Source organism: Strongylocentrotus purpuratus, unplaced genomic scaffold (assembly GCF_000002235.5).
Source record: "Strongylocentrotus purpuratus isolate Spur 01 unplaced genomic scaffold, Spur_5.0 spur5_scaffold_16, whole genome shotgun sequence".
In the NCBI taxonomy this organism is placed as follows: domain Eukaryota; kingdom Metazoa; phylum Echinodermata; class Echinoidea; order Camarodonta; family Strongylocentrotidae; genus Strongylocentrotus; species Strongylocentrotus purpuratus.
This window is the reverse complement of record NW_022145601.1, coordinates 10,289,199-10,307,432: the sequence shown is the minus strand read 5'-3', so window position 1 is coordinate 10,307,432 and position 18,234 is coordinate 10,289,199. Positions and strand designations below refer to the sequence as shown.

General features: G+C 38.7%; 1 protein-coding gene across 1 annotated transcript in view; it reads left to right on the top strand.

Moving 5' to 3' along the window:
• LOC105446137 (NACHT, LRR and PYD domains-containing protein 5-like) overlaps positions 1 to 18,234 on the top strand; it is a 38,018-nt gene that overhangs the window by 1,756 nt on the left and 18,028 nt on the right. Inside the window, exons 2-3 of the mRNA XM_030986765.1 lie at positions 14,322 to 14,403; positions 15,499 to 15,797. Coding sequence (XP_030842625.1) covers positions 14,339 to 14,403; positions 15,499 to 15,797 — 364 coding nt within the window. The 5' untranslated portion in view covers positions 14,322 to 14,338. The remainder of the gene's footprint in view (positions 1 to 14,321; positions 14,404 to 15,498; positions 15,798 to 18,234) is intronic.

Below are 18,234 nucleotides of genomic sequence, written 5' to 3'. Positions count from 1 at the left end.
TAATAATAATCCTCATCATTATTGTAATTGTGTTTATTGTTATTAGCCGCATTCACACGGTGAAAGCCAATTCAGACGGTAAAAAAAAGAAAATCTTACAAGTATTTTGTGGTTATCTTGTGGTTTGGAAACCACAAGATAACCACAAGATTAAACAGGCGCGGATCTACGGGGGTGGGGGGGGGGGGTGGTTTAGGGGGTTTAAACCCCCCTTGGGCGGCCCCAAAAAACAAACAAACAAAAAAAGGGAAAAAAAAGAAGAAAAAAAAAAAAAAAAGAAAGAAAAAAGAACGCACGCTGGAGAGAAACCCTTTCAAGTGCAAATATTGTGAGAAGATATTCAACTCATCTGGTAACTTAACCAAACATATGATAACTCTGGATATAACTGTGTATTTAACTGTTACTTGATTTAAAAAGACGTTATCATGCACTGCTTTTTATGGTCTCCATTGTGTTAATAGATGCCAGGAAAACATCACTTACGGGGTTCAAATAAACACCCCAAAAAAAATCGGCTCGCCGCTTCGCGGCTCGTGGACGATGCTCCGCATCGTCATTATTTTGGTCAACCCCCCCCCTTAGCAAAAAGCTAGATCCGCCCCTGAGTCATCCCCCCAGGTGTACGAACCTGTCTACGCCACTGCTTGCATGCCAAGAGTCTGGCTAACTTTTCACACAATGATATAAATATTTCATACGGATAATTCACAGGTGACACTACTTGCCCAGTGTTCGGTCTGTTACACTTGCAATAGTTTATTAAAGGTATTATAAAATTTGGGTAAGGGGTCATGAATTTGGTTGAAATGAACATATTAGAAGCCTATGCGATTTTACAATATTCAATGATCGTTGTCGCGGTTGAAACCGAGTCTAAATTAATGAAATTGTAAATAATAAACTCCTTATGTTGTATAGCGCCCTCTCAAGACTGATATTACTTTAGCTCTAAAACAATTGTTCTTGACTACAACAGACCGATTTGCTACTCCCGTTTGGAAACTTTATATCAGAACTGCATATTCTGAGATTTTCATGATCGCAGCTACCATGGAATGGCCTTAGGCGCTATTTGAAATATTTGAAATTTACTGGGAGCACCGGTAAATTTGTGATTATTCAATTTCTCGAAAGCAGAAGTGTTTTAGGGGCTAAATTTTCTAGTGCTTATAATACACCCGCAGGGGCATTCAAATATATCGACATTATTTTAAAAAAATACTATCAATCCAATTGTCAAAATTTCCCTAAACTTTGCATTACCTTTAATACGAAATGGTATAACTTTTACAATTCTTCTTGAATTAGTACAAAACATGAAATGTTATTACAAAAACATGTTCAAACTGTTATGAGTATTTTCATAGTCTCGTTCCATTATTTTACTCCAATTCTGCTTTCTCAGTACTTTGATATATGTCAGATGCTTATATCCTTATATCCTCAAACTTTCGTTTGATATGGATGATCGCAAGCTCCTGAAAAACAAGTTAATTTGATTTATGTAAACTGGCTTTTAGCGAGAGTATTTACAATTAAATTCAAAAACCGTTTGGCTGGTTTTCATATTTGTGGAATATATTTTTTCTTCTGTTAATACACTTCAACAGAGATTTTGATATCCACGGAAGTCTAGAGCATTATTTTATGATTCAACGACTTTGTTGGCGATTAGGAATAATAAAATTATAGTAATGCAGTAGTATTTCCCCCGAAATCATCAAATTAGTCAGTTGACCGAGTAAAGTGCATATAAGGCATTTCACATCTATGATAAATAGATGAAACAGCACATCCTACTATAATACATGTGCATAAATATCCTTGATAAAACGTGTCATCTCAGTCTATAGACTGACCAGGCGCGTACGCAGGGGGTGGGGGGGGGGTTAAACCCCCCCCCTTGAACTTTTATGTGTGTGTTTTGGAGGAACCCCCCCCCCCTTTTTTTTTTTAATTTAAAAAAAAAAAATTGTGGTATTGGGTGACCCAAAAAGCCGACCTTACGAAACGAAACGAAATATCGATCGGCCCAATTTTCAAATTTTGGGACACAAAAAAAAAATAGGCGTTTTTTTTGTTGTTGCCATTTTGAACCCCCGTAATGATGTTTAAAATATTTAAAAAATATCTACTAATACTGGGTGGGTCTGGACACATGGGGTTTATCTATGCACATCACATTTTCACTTGGCAGCCCAAGGCCAGGGGTGGGGTGCGGGTTAAATCCCCTAACCCCACCCCCCCCCCCCCTCCGTAGATCCGTTACCATATCCTTCAACAATATCTTTGGTCTTCCTCTTCCTCTTTATATTGATTTACTGGTCGAGGTTCATTATTTGCTGGTCTTTTGGAATCACTAAATGTCAGAGGATTCAAGCTTTTCACAACGAAAAACTTATCCATGACCATATTTCAGCCCTTGCGCGATCGCCTCCAGCGCCAACAGATATGGGGCGGCAGCGTGCACAAACGTACCGGTACTAACGGCGCAGTAAGCCCAGGCGCGGATCCAGGGTTGGAGCAGGCCTTGGCTCCCCCCCCCCCCCCCCCACCTGCAAAAAAAAGGAGAGAGAGAGAGAGAGAGAAGGAAAAGAAGGGAAAGGGGAGAGAAGGGAAAGAAAGAAGAGGAAATGAAAAGAAAAGGGGGAAAGAAGGAGATCGGAGGGGGAGGGGAGGGCCCGAAAGGGCCTTGCCTCCCAGCTTTTACCTCCCCCTCCCCCCCCCCCCCATCAAAAAATAAGAGAGAAGGAAGAAAAGGGAAAGAAAAAAGGAAAAGAGGAGATAAAGGGAAAGAAAACAAGAGGAAGAAGAAAAGAAAAGAAAAGAAGGGGGATATCGGTTTCAATTTTCCCACTAACAAGTTGTAGTTTGGGGGGCCAAAAGAACCTTGCCTCCCCCTCCAAAAAAAAGGGGGGAAGGAAGGGAAAGGGAAAGAGGAGAGCTAAAAGGGGAAACCAAAAGAGGAAGAAGAAAAAAACAGGTGAAAAGAAGGGGAGAACAGTTGCGATTAATCCTGCCAACAACGTGTAGATCGGGGGGGGGAGGCCCTTGCCTCCCCCAGCAAACCTAAAACAGAGAGAAGGAATGGAAAGGAAAGGAAAAGAGGAGAGAAAGGGAAAGAAAAAAGAAAAGAAGAAAGGTAGGGGAGATCAGTTGCGATTTTTCCCGCCAACAAGGTGTAGATCGGGGGGGGGGCCACTGGCGTACTGATGGGGGGGGGAGGGAGGGGGCTTGGGGGTGACAGATGCCCCCCAAATATAATTCAAACGTGGTTTATTTATAATTCGATACCGGTGATTTACAAATGATTTCCAAGATTTTTCCTCAATGTTTAGTAAATTATACTTTTTTATGCGTTTGTTGGAAAATGGCAAATTCATTAAGAAAGAAAGAAAGAATAGTGACCTGCCTATGTCACAGAATAATAAGGTGTCAAAAAATGCTCATCTGACCGTAATTTATTGCCCAAAACCCCTGAGCTTCCGGGGGCTCCGTCCCCTGGACCCCACGCCAAATCGTGACTCATCAGTGTCACAAATAAGGTATCAAAATATGCTCATCCGCCCGTAATTAAATGCCTAAACCCCTGAGTTTCCGGGGCTCTGCCCGCTGAACCCAACCCTCGCATTGCACTGCGAGCTTCCGTTGTATCCGTAATTTTTTTCATTTTTTTTTAAAAAGATTGTTTGCCTTTATTCAGATCTTCATAATTATACAAAAACACAATTTTTCTTACAGTATAAACATACATGTAGTACATTGTCTCATACATTATAAACACAGACATATTTTAAAAATATTTTCCATTTGTATCCAAACTAATATATTACAGATTCAAAACAAGTGTCCAGAATGTGCTCCAAATCCTTTAAAAAAGGAAAAGGTGACGGTAATACTTGGATACAACATTATAAAAAGGAACATTTTTTACAACATAATAAGCAAATTAATTAGTTCAATATAAATTAAGCAATCTGAACAAAGATTGTCTTATATAAACAAAAAGTATAAGGTGAAGGTGCTGCTTCATAATCCATGATAACCAAATTTGTTATATTTACATATAATGATATGGTGCATTTTTCATTATAACTATATAAGGGTCTTGTATCAGTGGAGGTCTTTAACTATACCTTTATTAAAAAAAATAACAATATAAAATATAAAAAACAAGCAAACACGATAGCAGATAAGTGTCCGGATCGATGAGAAAGTGAGGGAGTGAACAGGAAACAGGAATTACAATATATATACAATCAGTTCCCCTGCCTTAAGGGGTAAAATTTTCTCATTTTTGATAATGTATTGGCAGTTTGTCCTTTAATTTTGCTTTTTCATGTTCAACTTTTTTTGAGTTCTCTACAGCCTTACATATTTCTTTACTAGTTGGGAACTTTCCTTTTTTACGATAACTGTAAATTTTATATTTGACCAAGATCAATACATGATTTAACAAAATATTATCTTTCATATTTTTTCTGAAACCAAGCAACACATCAATCCATTGCATATTAAGAAACTGAAACATCTTTAAACTGTTTCCCATCTCATTCCATATTCTGGAACCTTCAGAAAATTCAAAGAAGATATGACGATAGGTTTCTACTTCTTTTCTACAAAAGGAACATAAATTTGACTGTGTTAATCCAAAAAGATACAATTTATCATTACAAAATATGATGTTATGTAAAAGTTTATACTGAAATTCCCTTAACTTCCCATCTAGAGTGGAAAATCTGGGGATTGAGAAACATGTTGTAGTTTCCGACTTATTTTATTTTATTTTAGTTAAGAATGTTATATTTTGTGATAGTAATACATGTATGTACAGCGCCATGAGCGTCAGAGCCTGGCGGATACCGGCGCTATATAAATATCCATATTATTATTATTATTATTATCTAGATTTAAAGCTATTACCTCTGGATGTTTAAAAGCAAATGCATCTTGTATTATAGCAATAAAAATGTTATAGAGCATTTTGGAAGAGACAGACTCAAAAGAATACACTGTTTTGTTAATGATAAAGTTAATGTTGGAAAGATCAACAGTGTCATTTAGAGTATCATCTCTCCCTCTGCAAATTCTCTTAATCTTCCAGGCAGCTGGCAATTTGGTGTATAGATCATTAAAAAAAAACAGATCGTCTACATTGAGACCTTTCCTTATGAAATAGTCCCCTGATCTCATATCACCTTCTGCGTCCGTCAAATGTTTAACTTGAAAAATGTTCACATGAAATAATTTTGCATTAAAAGGAATTATCCTACCTTCAATAAAAGTATTGTTAAAGATAATTTGATTTTCATTATGTGTTTCTTTTACAATATATTCCTTCTCCTTTAGATATTTCCAGATGTTCAAAAAATCCAAGTATATATTAGGTGCCTTAATATTGATTTTTGGGGGGTTATAATTGCAAAGAAATATTAACTTTCCTCCTACCGTTCTGAATATATATTCGAAAATTGTTTCCATTTCATGTCATTATTGCCACCAAGCAGTTTCTTAATCCAGACTACACGCTGTGCATAGATCATGTACTTGAAATTCAACATTTTTAAACCCCCTTTATCATAGTTCAAATATAAAATATTCCTTTTTATCTTATCATGTCCATTCCATATAAAATTAAAACATATCTTTTCACTTTCCTTGAAAACACTTGGTGGTACTGAAATTATAGAAGACACATATAGTAATTTAAAGATTGCAAAAACTTTAACCAATTGAATTTTCCCAAAAAGTGTTAAATCCCGTTGCTTCCAACACCCTAACAATATTTTTATTTTGCTCAGTATTTCCTTATAATTCATTTCTTCTTTAACATTAATATTCAAGGAAAAGTATATTCCAAGAACTTTTACCAGAGAAACCATCTTACCCAATGTTATACCGGTCACATTTTCATTACTGTGACCAGAAGAACCAAGCTTCATAATTTGTGTTTTGTTCCTATTAATTTTTAATCCAGATACCTGAGAGAAGGAATCTAATATTTTTTCTAAGATTTTCATGTCTTCTGTGTCTTTCAAAAAAATTGAACAGTCGTCCGCATACATTACTATCTTCGTCTGTATATTGCCTATCAAAATACCTTTTAATTTTTGTTCATTGCGAATAACCACCGCTAATATTTCTATGATTAACAAGAATTAATATGGACTTAAGGGATCTCCTTGTCTTACTCCCCTGCCTATTTCAAAATAGCCTGTGGAAAAGCCCCCATTCATGACACAGCTAACTACATTTTTGTACAATACTTCTATCCATCTACAAAAATATGAGCCGAAACCATATTTTTTCAGTAAGAAATTCATATATGAGTGTGAGACAGTGTCAAAAGCTTTCTCGAAATCAACTGTTTAATACTAGAAAACCCTGTACCTTGTATACCTGTGTGTAAAATATGACATCGTCAATAATTCTCACCGCTTCTCCTATATTCCTACCAGGCAAAAATCCAACTTGGTCTACATGTATCACCTCTTCCAATACATTCTTTATTTTTTCCGCCAACACTTTAGACAAAAGTTTATAATCTACATTAAGGAGGGTAATTGGTCTGTAATTGCGAATATATAAAGGGTTTTTATCTTCTTTTTTTATTACCGTTATTACACCCTGTTTTTGTGTGGTGGACAATTCACCCTTCTCAAAGGAGGCATTGAAGGAGTCCAAAACAAGGTTCCCTATATCAGGCCAAAAAATGCGATAAAATTCCACTGACAAATCGTCATTCCCAGGCGATTTGTTTAAAGACATTTTATTTAACATTGAAGTACATTCCCCAAATGTAATTTTCTCATCACACGACTTCTTACTAGCTTCACTTATATTTAAGTGAGACATATTAAAAAAGAGATCATCTGTCCTATTCATCTTTTCATTTTCTGAGTATAGTTTATGATAAAAATGTTTAATTTCTTTTAAAATTTGTTTTGGATCAGATGTTTCTTCATTCCTACCATCTAATTGTAATTTGTCTATAAATGTTTTTTTCTGATTGGATGCCAACAGTTGTTTAAAATAATTTTCATTGATTTCACTTTCTTCAAACCATTTTGCACGCGATCTAACTTTTAACCCGACTACTTTCTGATCATATAACACTTTGAGTTCCTTTCTCTTTGACTCTAAATTTTGTAAGGTATCATTATCTGGAGAAATAACCAATGAAAGTTCAAGCTTCTGAATATCTCTCTGTATTTTGCGTAGGTTTTCCTTCGTTTCTTGTGCCCTACCTTTGGAATATTTCTTTGTTTTTTCATGAGCTTTCATTTTAACGAAATCCCACAGGACTCTGGCGTCTGTAATATCTTTCTTCCCCTGATCTACGACAGATTTAATTTCTGCTCTCATATATTGAACATATTCTACATCTAAACACAGACTATTATTGAACTTCCAGTAAGATGGACCTATATTCTGAAAAAAATTATCACCCAAAGGCAAACCTAGATGGATGGCAGAGTGATCAGGAGCTATGGAGGGTATTATATTACACTCGGCAATTTGTTTCTCCAGTTCGTTTGAAACTATCAAATAGTCTAACCTACTTTGAATTAAAGGGTTATTTTGTCCGTAAGTAAATTGAATCGTATCTAGGTTTCTTTTCCTCCATATATCCAGCATTTCAAACCTTCCAAGGAAATCCTCGAATTATAAATTAAACTTGTGACCTCTAATACTCCCTTTACTTGAAATATCCAATTCAAAATTCCGAATCATATTACGGTCGCCACCAATTATCATAAGGAATTTGTTTAAATTGAATTTATTTAAGCGAACACTTAAATGATTTTAAAAATCTATTTGTTCCTGCTTTTTTTCTCGAACTGGAAAATAAACATTACAAATAATGTATCTTATGTTTTGTACCTCAATTTCTAAAATAATGTACCTCCCGTCTGAATCACAGACGGGAGATAGAGATGGGAGATATAGCGCCATCTTTCGGCGAATAAGCGTACATTTCTGTCCAGTATGTCAACCTTTACTCTCTAGACACCGACAAATTCGAGCGAGAAATCTTGCACGCTAATCTAAGTTCCATTTCATTGGTTAAGGTTTGAAAATTGAAACTCATTTTTGTGTCAAAATTATTACACAAAAGATAATCTTTATTTGTTATAATTCCACGGGGAGATTTTAGATTTTAGAATCACCCCTGTGAGCAACCTGACGGAGGCGATTATGCAGCTCGCGGGGGTCGAATCGCCCATCGCCCCAGTCTATTTTGAGCCTTGTATATATATATATATATATATATATATATATAAACATAATTATATATATATATATATATACATACCGGCGCAGAGAGAGTAAACAAAGTCTCTGAGAAATGAAATTGTCAGGAATAGACCGGTTTACTAACATATTCAAACTAAATGCATACTCTTTAAACAACGGTCGTTCTTAACAACCTGAAAACTTTGCGGAGGCTTTCCCGACATAGTGAGAAATTGCGGGGACAGGCCGCGGCCGAGACTACCTCCAGAGCAGGGTCAAATGCGCGGCCAGTTTGGCCTCGCATTCGGCCTTTTGCGCGTTTACAGTGCGAGGCCAGGCCCGGCCTTTTGCACACTGTAACAGGCAGGGGCGGATCCAGCCGGCGTCGAGGGGGGGGGGGGGGCAATTTGTGAGAAAATATTGAACGGCGGGACGGGGGGAGTCTGAGGGGGGATGTGTCCCCCTGAAAAGCTGAAGAAAAATCGAATTTGTAAACTCAATTTGTGCAATTTGGTGTATACTTTTTGCCAGGATATCATTTAAAATCTGTGACTTTTTCCAGCATAAATTTATGATAGGAGGAAAAGACTGTAAACACAAGAAATCGGGACTATGTGTGCAGTCCGCATAGTACCCCGTTGTGACAAAAAGTCTTTAGGACACTGGTATTCATGGCACCGGTACCTCTAGCCAGGCGCGTACGCAGGGGGGGGGGGGTTGGGGGTTAAACCCCCACCCCCCTTTAGTTTTTTTTTTAAGTGTGTATTTTAGAACCCCCCCCCCCCTTCGGCGATTTTTGTTTTGTTTTGTTTGTTTAAATGTCCTCTTACCACCCCCCCCCCCCCCCGCTTATTCAGCGGCCGGTGTGACCGCGCCGTTTGTCCTACCAGTTTCGTTTGTCCGTCAGACATAATATGCGGGTTTTCTGCTCGCGCGGATCGTCCGTGACTCGCACGGATCGTCCGAGGGACGATCCGTGCGGTTTGCTATCCGCACATTCTGTCCCCCCATTGTTTTACGTGTATATTTGATAAAAGGAAGCAACTCGGCAAATCAATATATTTAGACCCATTGTAAATCATGTGGTTGACATTTTTTCTTGAAATTACATAATAATAACTCTACAATTTGTTTAAAGCAAATGGGCCAGTCCTTTTGAAAGTAGAAGTGAATATTTTCTTTAAAACCTTTATTCTATGAAGGCATACTTGTGATATCGGCCCCACAACTGTTGTTATCGATTATACTTTTGTACGTGGCTTCGTACTTCAACCAACTCACTACTACGACTAGTAAATACTCGTGATACAGGCCCCACCCCAAGGAGTTAAATGGGAAATAAAAGTGATTAAAAATGGGGTTGAAAGTGAGTGGGGGAGGCTAGAGTATTCAAGATAAGGTAGATAGTTTCCTTCAACATTTAATTTTGTTGCTGTTATGAGTTTATATTCATATTTTTGTTATCAAACAGGAATAAATCAATGAATATATAAATACATTTGTAGAATGATCAGGAGTGTCGATTTGTATCCGTGATTGGGGGGGGGGGGGGGGTTGATAGGTGTCAAAATATTTTCGGCAATGGATCAAAGCAACCAAGAGGTAGAAGCGTGTGGCAGGTTGCACCCCTCCCTTCCAAGTTATTAACTTTTTCACCCTCAATAAAGATACCATTTCAGAGAATGGCACCCATGTGGGTCCCACATGGGCTTGCTACCTGGGTTATTATCCTCTCAAGCGCGTTGCCAGTATGTTATTTTAGGGGGGCGGTAGTGAGCACGCGAAGCTCGCTCCCTAGGGGGGTGGGTGCAAGGAGGGGGAGTTTTCCCCAGAAGCGCGGAAGCTTTGATGTTTCATTAAATTATTAGAGAATGAAGACGGTTCGTTGTACCATTCTCGACTCTTAATCCTTGTCTGAATTCAGTTCCCCCCTCCCGCGCAAAGCGCGGAAGCTTTGATGTTTCATTAAATTATTAGAGAAAGAAGACGATTCGTTTTAACTTTCTCGACTCTTAATCCTTGTCTGAATTCAGTTCCCCCCTTTGATGTTTCATTAAATTATTAAAGAAACAAGACGATTTATTGTACCATTCTCGACTCTTAATCCTTGTCTGAATTCAGTTTCCCCCCCCCCCCTCCCGCGCGAAGCGCGGAAGCTTTGATGTTTCAATAAATTATTAGAGAAAGAAGACGATTCGTTGTACCATTCTCGACTCTTAATCCTTGTCTGAATTAAGCTTTGATTTTTCATTAAATTATTAGAGAAAGAAGACGGTTCGTTGTACCGTTCTCGACACTTAATCCTTTTTCTTCCTACGTCCTCTGTCTTTCTTCTTTCTCTCTCTCTCTCTCTCTTTTTTTTTTGGGGGGGGCGGCCGCCCCCCCCCCCCCCCCGCTCCCTGGCTACGCGCCTGTATCCTCTCTGTCTCTCATTATCTCTCTCTCCCACTCTCTACTTCTTACTTGCACTTTTGCGGCAAAGGCAAAGGCCTTTCTCCGAGATCCACATCTTGTTTGCAGGAAAATTGCAACTGCTATCTCTTCTTTTCTTTTCTTCCTCCTTTCCTCTTCTCTCTTCTTACCCTTTCCCTTCTTTTCCTTCCTTCTCTCTCTCTCTCTTTTTGTTTGCTGAGGGGCCAGGGGAGGGCAGGCGAAGGCCTTTCGCCCCCGATCCACACCGCGTTGATGGGAAAAATCACAAGTGATCTCCCGTACCTTTCTTTTCTTTCCCTTTCCCTTCTCTTCCTTTCTCTCTCTTTTAAGTTTGATATAGAAGGGGAGGGGGAGAGAGAGAGAGAGACAAGGGCCATTTGCCCCCCCCCCCCCCGATCCCCAACTTGTTGGCGGGAAAACTGCAACTGATATGCCCCCTTCTTTTCTTTCCTTCACTTTATCTCCTTTCCCCCCTTTTTTCTTTCTATTCTCTTCCTTCTCTCTTTCTTTTTGCTGGGGGGGGGGGGGGCAACAGCCTGGGAGGCAAAGCCCTTTCGGCCCCCCCCCGATCTCCTTCTTTCCCCCTTTTTTTTCTTCTTCCTTTCCCTTTGTCTCTTCTTTCCCTTTCCCTTATTTTTCCTTCCTTCTCTCTCTCTCTCTCTCTCTCTCTTTTGCTGAGGGGGGGGGGGTGGCGAAGGCCTTTCGCCCCGATCTCCTTCTTTTCCCCCTTTTCTTTTCTTCTTCCTCTTTTTCCTTTCCCTTACTCTCCGCTTTACCTTCTCTCTCTCTCTCTCTCTCTCTTCATTTTTTGTTGGCGGTTGGGGGTCGAGGTCCTCTTGCCTCCCCCCCCCCCCCTGGATCCGCGCCGGGAAGACCAGCCTGTAGTGTCATCCATTATACTTGTATTGTATACGTGTGGACTAGAGTACGGACATTCGGTGCGGCAGGCGGACTATTGGTGCGAGACCTCTTCCGCACAGATTGTCCGTCAGACATTTGAGGCGCGCACGGAATGTCCGAGAGGGACATTCTGCGCGGATAAAATCCCCACCGATCGTCCGCTCTCGATCGATCTTTAATAGGCGGACGATCGGTGCGGGTAACATTCTACGCGGTCACACCGGCTGAGTCGTTGCGATTTTTTTTGGGGACAAAAAAAAAGAGTCCTCTTAGCCCCCCCCCCCCCCCGATTTCAAAATGTTAAAACCCTGCGTACGCCACTGCCTCTAGGTGTAAGTGTTTAATATTGATATATGTATAACTAAACACAGCAATGATTCCCTCATCAAGATCAAGAGTCCATAAAGTATATCTTTTATCCTTTTTTATTTCATTTCTAAACAAGATCTTCAATTGCAACAATGTTGACAACCACAATTGACACGGTACAGATTCCTAATACCTCGGGTATCACTTGATTGTCAAAATCAGTCAGTACAAGACTAGTGCAGGCTGTTTAGCAGTTGTGATGGGCAGACAGCAATATCTTGATTCGGGCTGCAGCTTTAACACATCAGGCCCCGGTGAACGTTTTTCAAACTAGGGGGGGGGGGCTAAAGTATTTATGAACAGGTAGAGCGTAGCGTAAAGTTGGCGTAGGGTCCAGGGGGCGGCGCCCCTGGAAGCTCGGAGGTTTGAGCAGGCCAGGGGCAAGTGAAGTCATTCAAAGGGTGTGGGGGCATCAACAATACAGGGCACTTTCCGGGAGAAAAGGGCACCTACTAAGGGAAACCTCAAAGCGAAAATTTAAAGTTTTTTTTTAGACATTGGTATATACCCCTACAATGTGATTACAGGGATGATTTCAATGTCTGTTACTCTCTTAACATGGTCCATACTGTTCAAGCATCACACATTTACCTTGTAGTTGGTTTGTGATGGTAAGAAAAAATTTTGCGAGCGAGCGAAGCGAGCGAGCAAAAAATTTGGATTTGTGAGGTCGCAGTGAAAAAAATTACATCTTATAAAGAAGGAAAAAAAATCCTGATGGGGTTTTAAGCACAATCTAATCATGAAAGACTGAAAAGATCTGTAATATGAACCATAATTATATCAACTTTAAATACGAGCGAGCGTAGCGAGCCACACTTGGGTGAAATTAAAGAAAAGTTCCTCTTAATCCCTTTAAATTAGGAGCACTTTTTATGGGGAAAGGAAAAGGGGCACATATCCAAAGGGGAAAATGACACTTATTTGAATTGAAATAGAGCACATATCAAAGTAAAAAGGGGGATTACCAGAGGTGAAACTGGGGCACTCCTCGCACTTATTAAGGGGCACTCACCAGAGATGAAAATAGGCACTTATGACAACGGAAAAAGTGCAATTTTCAGAAGAAAAATGCCACTAATCAGAGATGAAAAGGGGCACTTATTACAGAGTTAAAGGGGGCACCTCTTAAATTGTAATAAGGGCATGCACTCATCGGGGATGAAGAGGGGCACGTATAAGAAAGAACCAAATCTCACGCACACATTATGCAAAAGAGGTGAGTAATTACGTCCTGCAGGACACAACACAAATCCCAGGTTGGTTTCCAGAAGCTGGAGAAGAATCCTTTTCGCATCGTATACTGATTTTAATTTTTAATGATTTACGCATCTATCCAATCTGTCCATATAGTGTAACAGTAACAACCCATCTGTGACACTAATAAACGATGTGCATGAGACTAATTTTATTCGGTACAATTTACATATAATAAATATTATGGGCAGATTGAAAAAGAAAAATTTAGACTGACAGGTCGTCTTCTGTGCACCTTCTGAATAAATCAGGCTTTTACGACCACTTTTACGGAACTAATTTTATGAATCCGCGAACTACCGAATTTGGAAGCTTTGCCGACATGCTTCACGATGCCTCCGTGTTTTTACTTTTCGCATTTGCTATTTTTTCGTGCTTTTTTCCTTAATTACGTTTGCTAAGTCGCGCTTTTATGTAGATAAAATATGTGGTCTCGCATTTTGCAGGGGCCTTGCCCTTGGTTGGTTTCTTTCTATTTCTCTTTAAAATACTTTTTCAAATAAGAGGGGGGGGGGGGGCTCGAGCCCTGCCATACCGCGGACCCTGTACACTGTGTAACTGCATGATGATTTGACAGATGGACCTGAAGTTAACCGAGTCCTGAAATACTTTTGAACGTTGTAAATTAGACGCCCTAGTGTAGAGAGATTATCGGCATTTTGTTTCTATCATAATATATAGGCCTAAAACACGAATTAGGGCTAGTTTTGACCTGAAAACAACCCAAAGCTCGGCGCATGTCCAGCTGAACCGCGGGAGCTTGGCCTATATACGGATAGGTGAGGGCCCTGGGTCCACTCCTAACTCGTGTTTTAGCCCTTCTTTCTTCCCTTTTCCTTTCCTTTCCTTTCCTTTCCTTTTCTTTCCTTTCCTTTTCTTTTTTTTTTTGGGGGGGGGGGGGGCCGGGCCCGTCGGGCCCCCCCGTGGATCCGCGCCTGGTAACAGGGGTCTTAGTCCCCGGGAAAGACACATCTATAGCATTCAAACAATTGAACCGGTCAATTTTTAAGAAATTTTGCCCCAAGCCACCCTTAATTCGCCATACGATGGACGGTGGACCCCATGTTTGTGATTATTTATCATTTATGTATCTCTATTTATATTTTGACATTTCTCCTCAGCTTGGATACCATTCACGATGGCAGAGAGGCTGAACAGCGAAGAGATGACTGAACCCCCAAGTGATGACACACCAAGTACAAGGTACAGTCTATGTTAAGCATAAGTCCACTGTGATATAAATTATTGTTAAATTTGCCCTGGTTACAGAATGCCAATGACTAAGTAAGACCATTTATCACTTTTGAGAGTAGTTCAGGTTATTATTCTTTAAAATGTCATGCGAATGAACTACTGGTAGTAATAATAATAAACTATGGTCGACACCTGTTGTGAAACATATGACGTAAAGATTCATCTCAGAGGGAAAGAAATGATGAATATCAGACCTCCAAGATACAACAAATCTTCTTTTTTTAGTACACTAAAAACAGATAAGATTATATGGTCGTCCCAGAAAAAACAAAACCGAGAATTATCGATGTTTTATCATAACTTAATCACAATTATAATCAATAAATGACACATATTTGTAAAGCTTCGATCATCCTCTTTCATTTGATGCAACTCATTATGATGCATATTTCACGCATGAGTGATTAAATTCTCGGTTTGCCTTTTTCTTGGACGCATAATAGACCCTACAGTTGACCATTTTAAATGGTAAAATCATGAACCTACTACGTAGTTGGTCCATGGTAAAATGCTGCCTCCTTTCAATTCATTTAAAGCTTTATTATGTAAAAAGGCAAATACATAATAATAGGTGACAGCGCACCACAAAACAAACAAAAGGTTATATAGTTTGGTTTTCGGTAAGAACTCAATAAAGGTGTATTTGTTCTGGATGTTCACATTAGCTTTTTATAATTTCCTAAAAATGAACAAGTCTTTTTAAAACTCTTTTCATGACTGTTCACTCGACTGTCGACCCAAAGCTGTTCGTTGTGATTAACCATAACGAACAGGGGATCTTGATGACTACTCCGTTAGTCTAGTTCTGGACCCTTTTATTGATTTTTTTTTTTAATTCGTCGACTATAAGCGTTAAACCGAGTGATGGCGCGATCCTTAGTGACGGCGCGATCCCCGAGAACCGCGCTGGTAAAAGCCTATACTTAAATTTGACCATGATATTTCGTTTGATTTTTCACTCAGTTATATGAAATTCGTGTAGTATAAATTTGTGAATGAAATGCTTTAATTTTATGTTGATGTTTTTTTAAATATTTATTCTAGTGGTCAAACGTCGAGGCAAACACATAGATTCGATGACGTCATCCTCAAAGTAGCAAAAGCCATATCAGATGATGGTGATGTAATGAGACTTGGTGTTGAGCTGGGAGTCCAGATTGCTGATATCAACCGGGCATTGGAGACGAATTGGGCTGGAGGTAGAAAGACCAGTAATGGTAATGTGATGCTGCTTCAGAACTGGGCAGAGACGGTCAAACCATCCAAGCAACTTTCCATTCTTAGAGCTGCTCTCCAGGCGGCTGACTTCAAAGAAATAGAGGAGACGTGTTTGCAAAGAAAAGGTGAATTCAAACTTGGTGATATACATGTATCATCATTGCAATACAATCTGATTAGAATTTTAGTAATTAGGCCACTGGTCAAATGTTATGAGGTCAACTTTGTTCAGTGTTAATGTTAAAAAGACTTTCCTGCACAATTTTGAGGTGGACAACCTTGGGAATATGTAAAATAAAAATAAAAAATTATAACTTCTCGTGAACTATTTTGGAGATTACTTTTGTAATGTTATCATTTGTAAGGAGTCATATGAAAAGGAAATTAAATTTCCTACCAGGTAATATCACATTCATTAGGGTTGGGGATGATTTGCATAGCAATTTTTTCTCCCCAATTGTGAATTATCCCCAAAACACCTATTATGATAACTACTGTCTTGGACTGAATGGAAAAACTGTCCATGAAATTGGTTAATCTCATACATGTCCTATCTGTGAAATGTAAACGTTAGCAGTGTCCTAATACTCAAATTATGCAAGGAAACCTGATTACTTGCTAGACTTCACTGTCATACACTATTGAGTGACTGACTGGCCTTTTTCTTATTTGGTAATAACATACATAACATGAGCTGTAAATGGTACGTGAGCATTTGTCTAACCCACTTCTTGTAATGGCCAGAATTAAACTGATTGAATCTTTGCGCAGCACAAAACGTACGACCATTCGGTACAATGGTCTGAAAATCAGCCTATTACTTACTGACTTGGTTGCACTTAAGTCGATTCGACAATTACTAATAGTCGTTATTTTCCCACTTAAAGACATAAAGACGAAAGACTTCATGCATGGCTGATCGTCAACGAAACGGAGTTAAAGGGCAAGTCCACTCCAAAAATAACTTACTTTCAATAGAAGCAGAAAAATCGAACAAACCAATCAAAATAAGTTTGAGCAAAAATCGGAAAACTAATAAGAAAGTTATGATCTGTTTAAAGTATGTAAAACTATGAAACAATGAGTATCACAACACGAATTGCCAATATGGTTTTCAGTTTATGACGTCATGTCTTCACTATTTATCGATTGCTTTATTTACTTTAATCCCATTAATTTCCCTTTTTATCCCCTAAAACTTGTTTTCCCCATGCCTTTGCCCAGGTGAAATGATTTATATCATATTGGGTGTATGACATTTCACAAAATCTTTCATGAACTTTGAAGAATTGATACTATTTTCTGAGTATTAATACATTCATAATTTTTTATATATTTTTTTGATAGAAATAGTTTTTGAAAATTCAAATTTTTCATGATTTAACTGTAAAATGTTTTACTTTATATCAGTGCATTCATACAAAAACATATAACTATCAATCTAACGTGGATGCTGGTGTGAAGAAATAAGATTCTTAGGGAGAAAAAGGGAAAATTTACATTATCAATATAGAGAAAATAATTAATGGATAGTGAGGACATGACGTCACAGACTCATGAGTGAGTTGCCAATTTGTCTTGTGATTTTCAAAGTTTTTCATGTCATTACAAATTCATAACTTTCTTATTAGTTATCCGATTTTGCTCAAACTTTTTTTTATTGGTTTGTCTGATTTTTCTGCTTCTATTGAAAGTAATTTATTTTTTAAGTGGACTTGGCTTTAAGTCTTTTATCTATTCTGTTTGTTGCTACAGCAGGCAGCCAGTGAAAACAAGTTCGTTTAATCAAATTATGGAATTGCAAGCATTACTTCAAACAAACAGAACGTTGTTTTTTCTGGCTCATTTTTGCTGATTGAGGTGTCATATGAAAGGGCAGAAAATGAACTCTCTAGAAATGTGACTCTCTCTTTGAAATTCAGATACCGTCTGCCAAATGAATTTTGTTTTCCCTCTCAAATTGCTTTTAATCACTCATGCGTGAAATATGCATCATAATTATGAGTGGCTCGTCAGGTAATAGACTTAAAAAGGATGATGGAGGACCCTCTTACGCTAACGTAGGTTGGGCGGTGAGGAGGTGTACTACTGACTCACTTGATCCAACCTGAGGGACCTCGCAAATAAGCCTTGGGTGGTCCACCTCCGGGTCGCAACTCAATTGAGCTAGTCGATCCAGGTGAAAGTCGGGGGAAGCCCCTTTTTGAGGATTCATGAGGGACCAGCTAAGCGTACCACCCCAGGCACATCGGTGCCCCTATAAGGCAACGTTTATTAAAATTCGTAGTGTATTTCACAATCTGATGTAATTAACGTTGTAGAATTATATTTAATTATGTTAAATTATTTTCGTTCTCTTAAGTTTAATGTACTTACCTTGTTAGGCACCTTAAGCATCTCTTGGGGTGGATATGTGCGCATTATAAATGTTGTTATTATTATTATTTTTTATTACAATTGTGATTAAGTTATAATAAAACATCGATAATTCTCGGTTTCGTTTTTTCTGGGACGCACTGTATATAACGTGAAGAAAACCTTAATTTTGGATCATGGATCAGG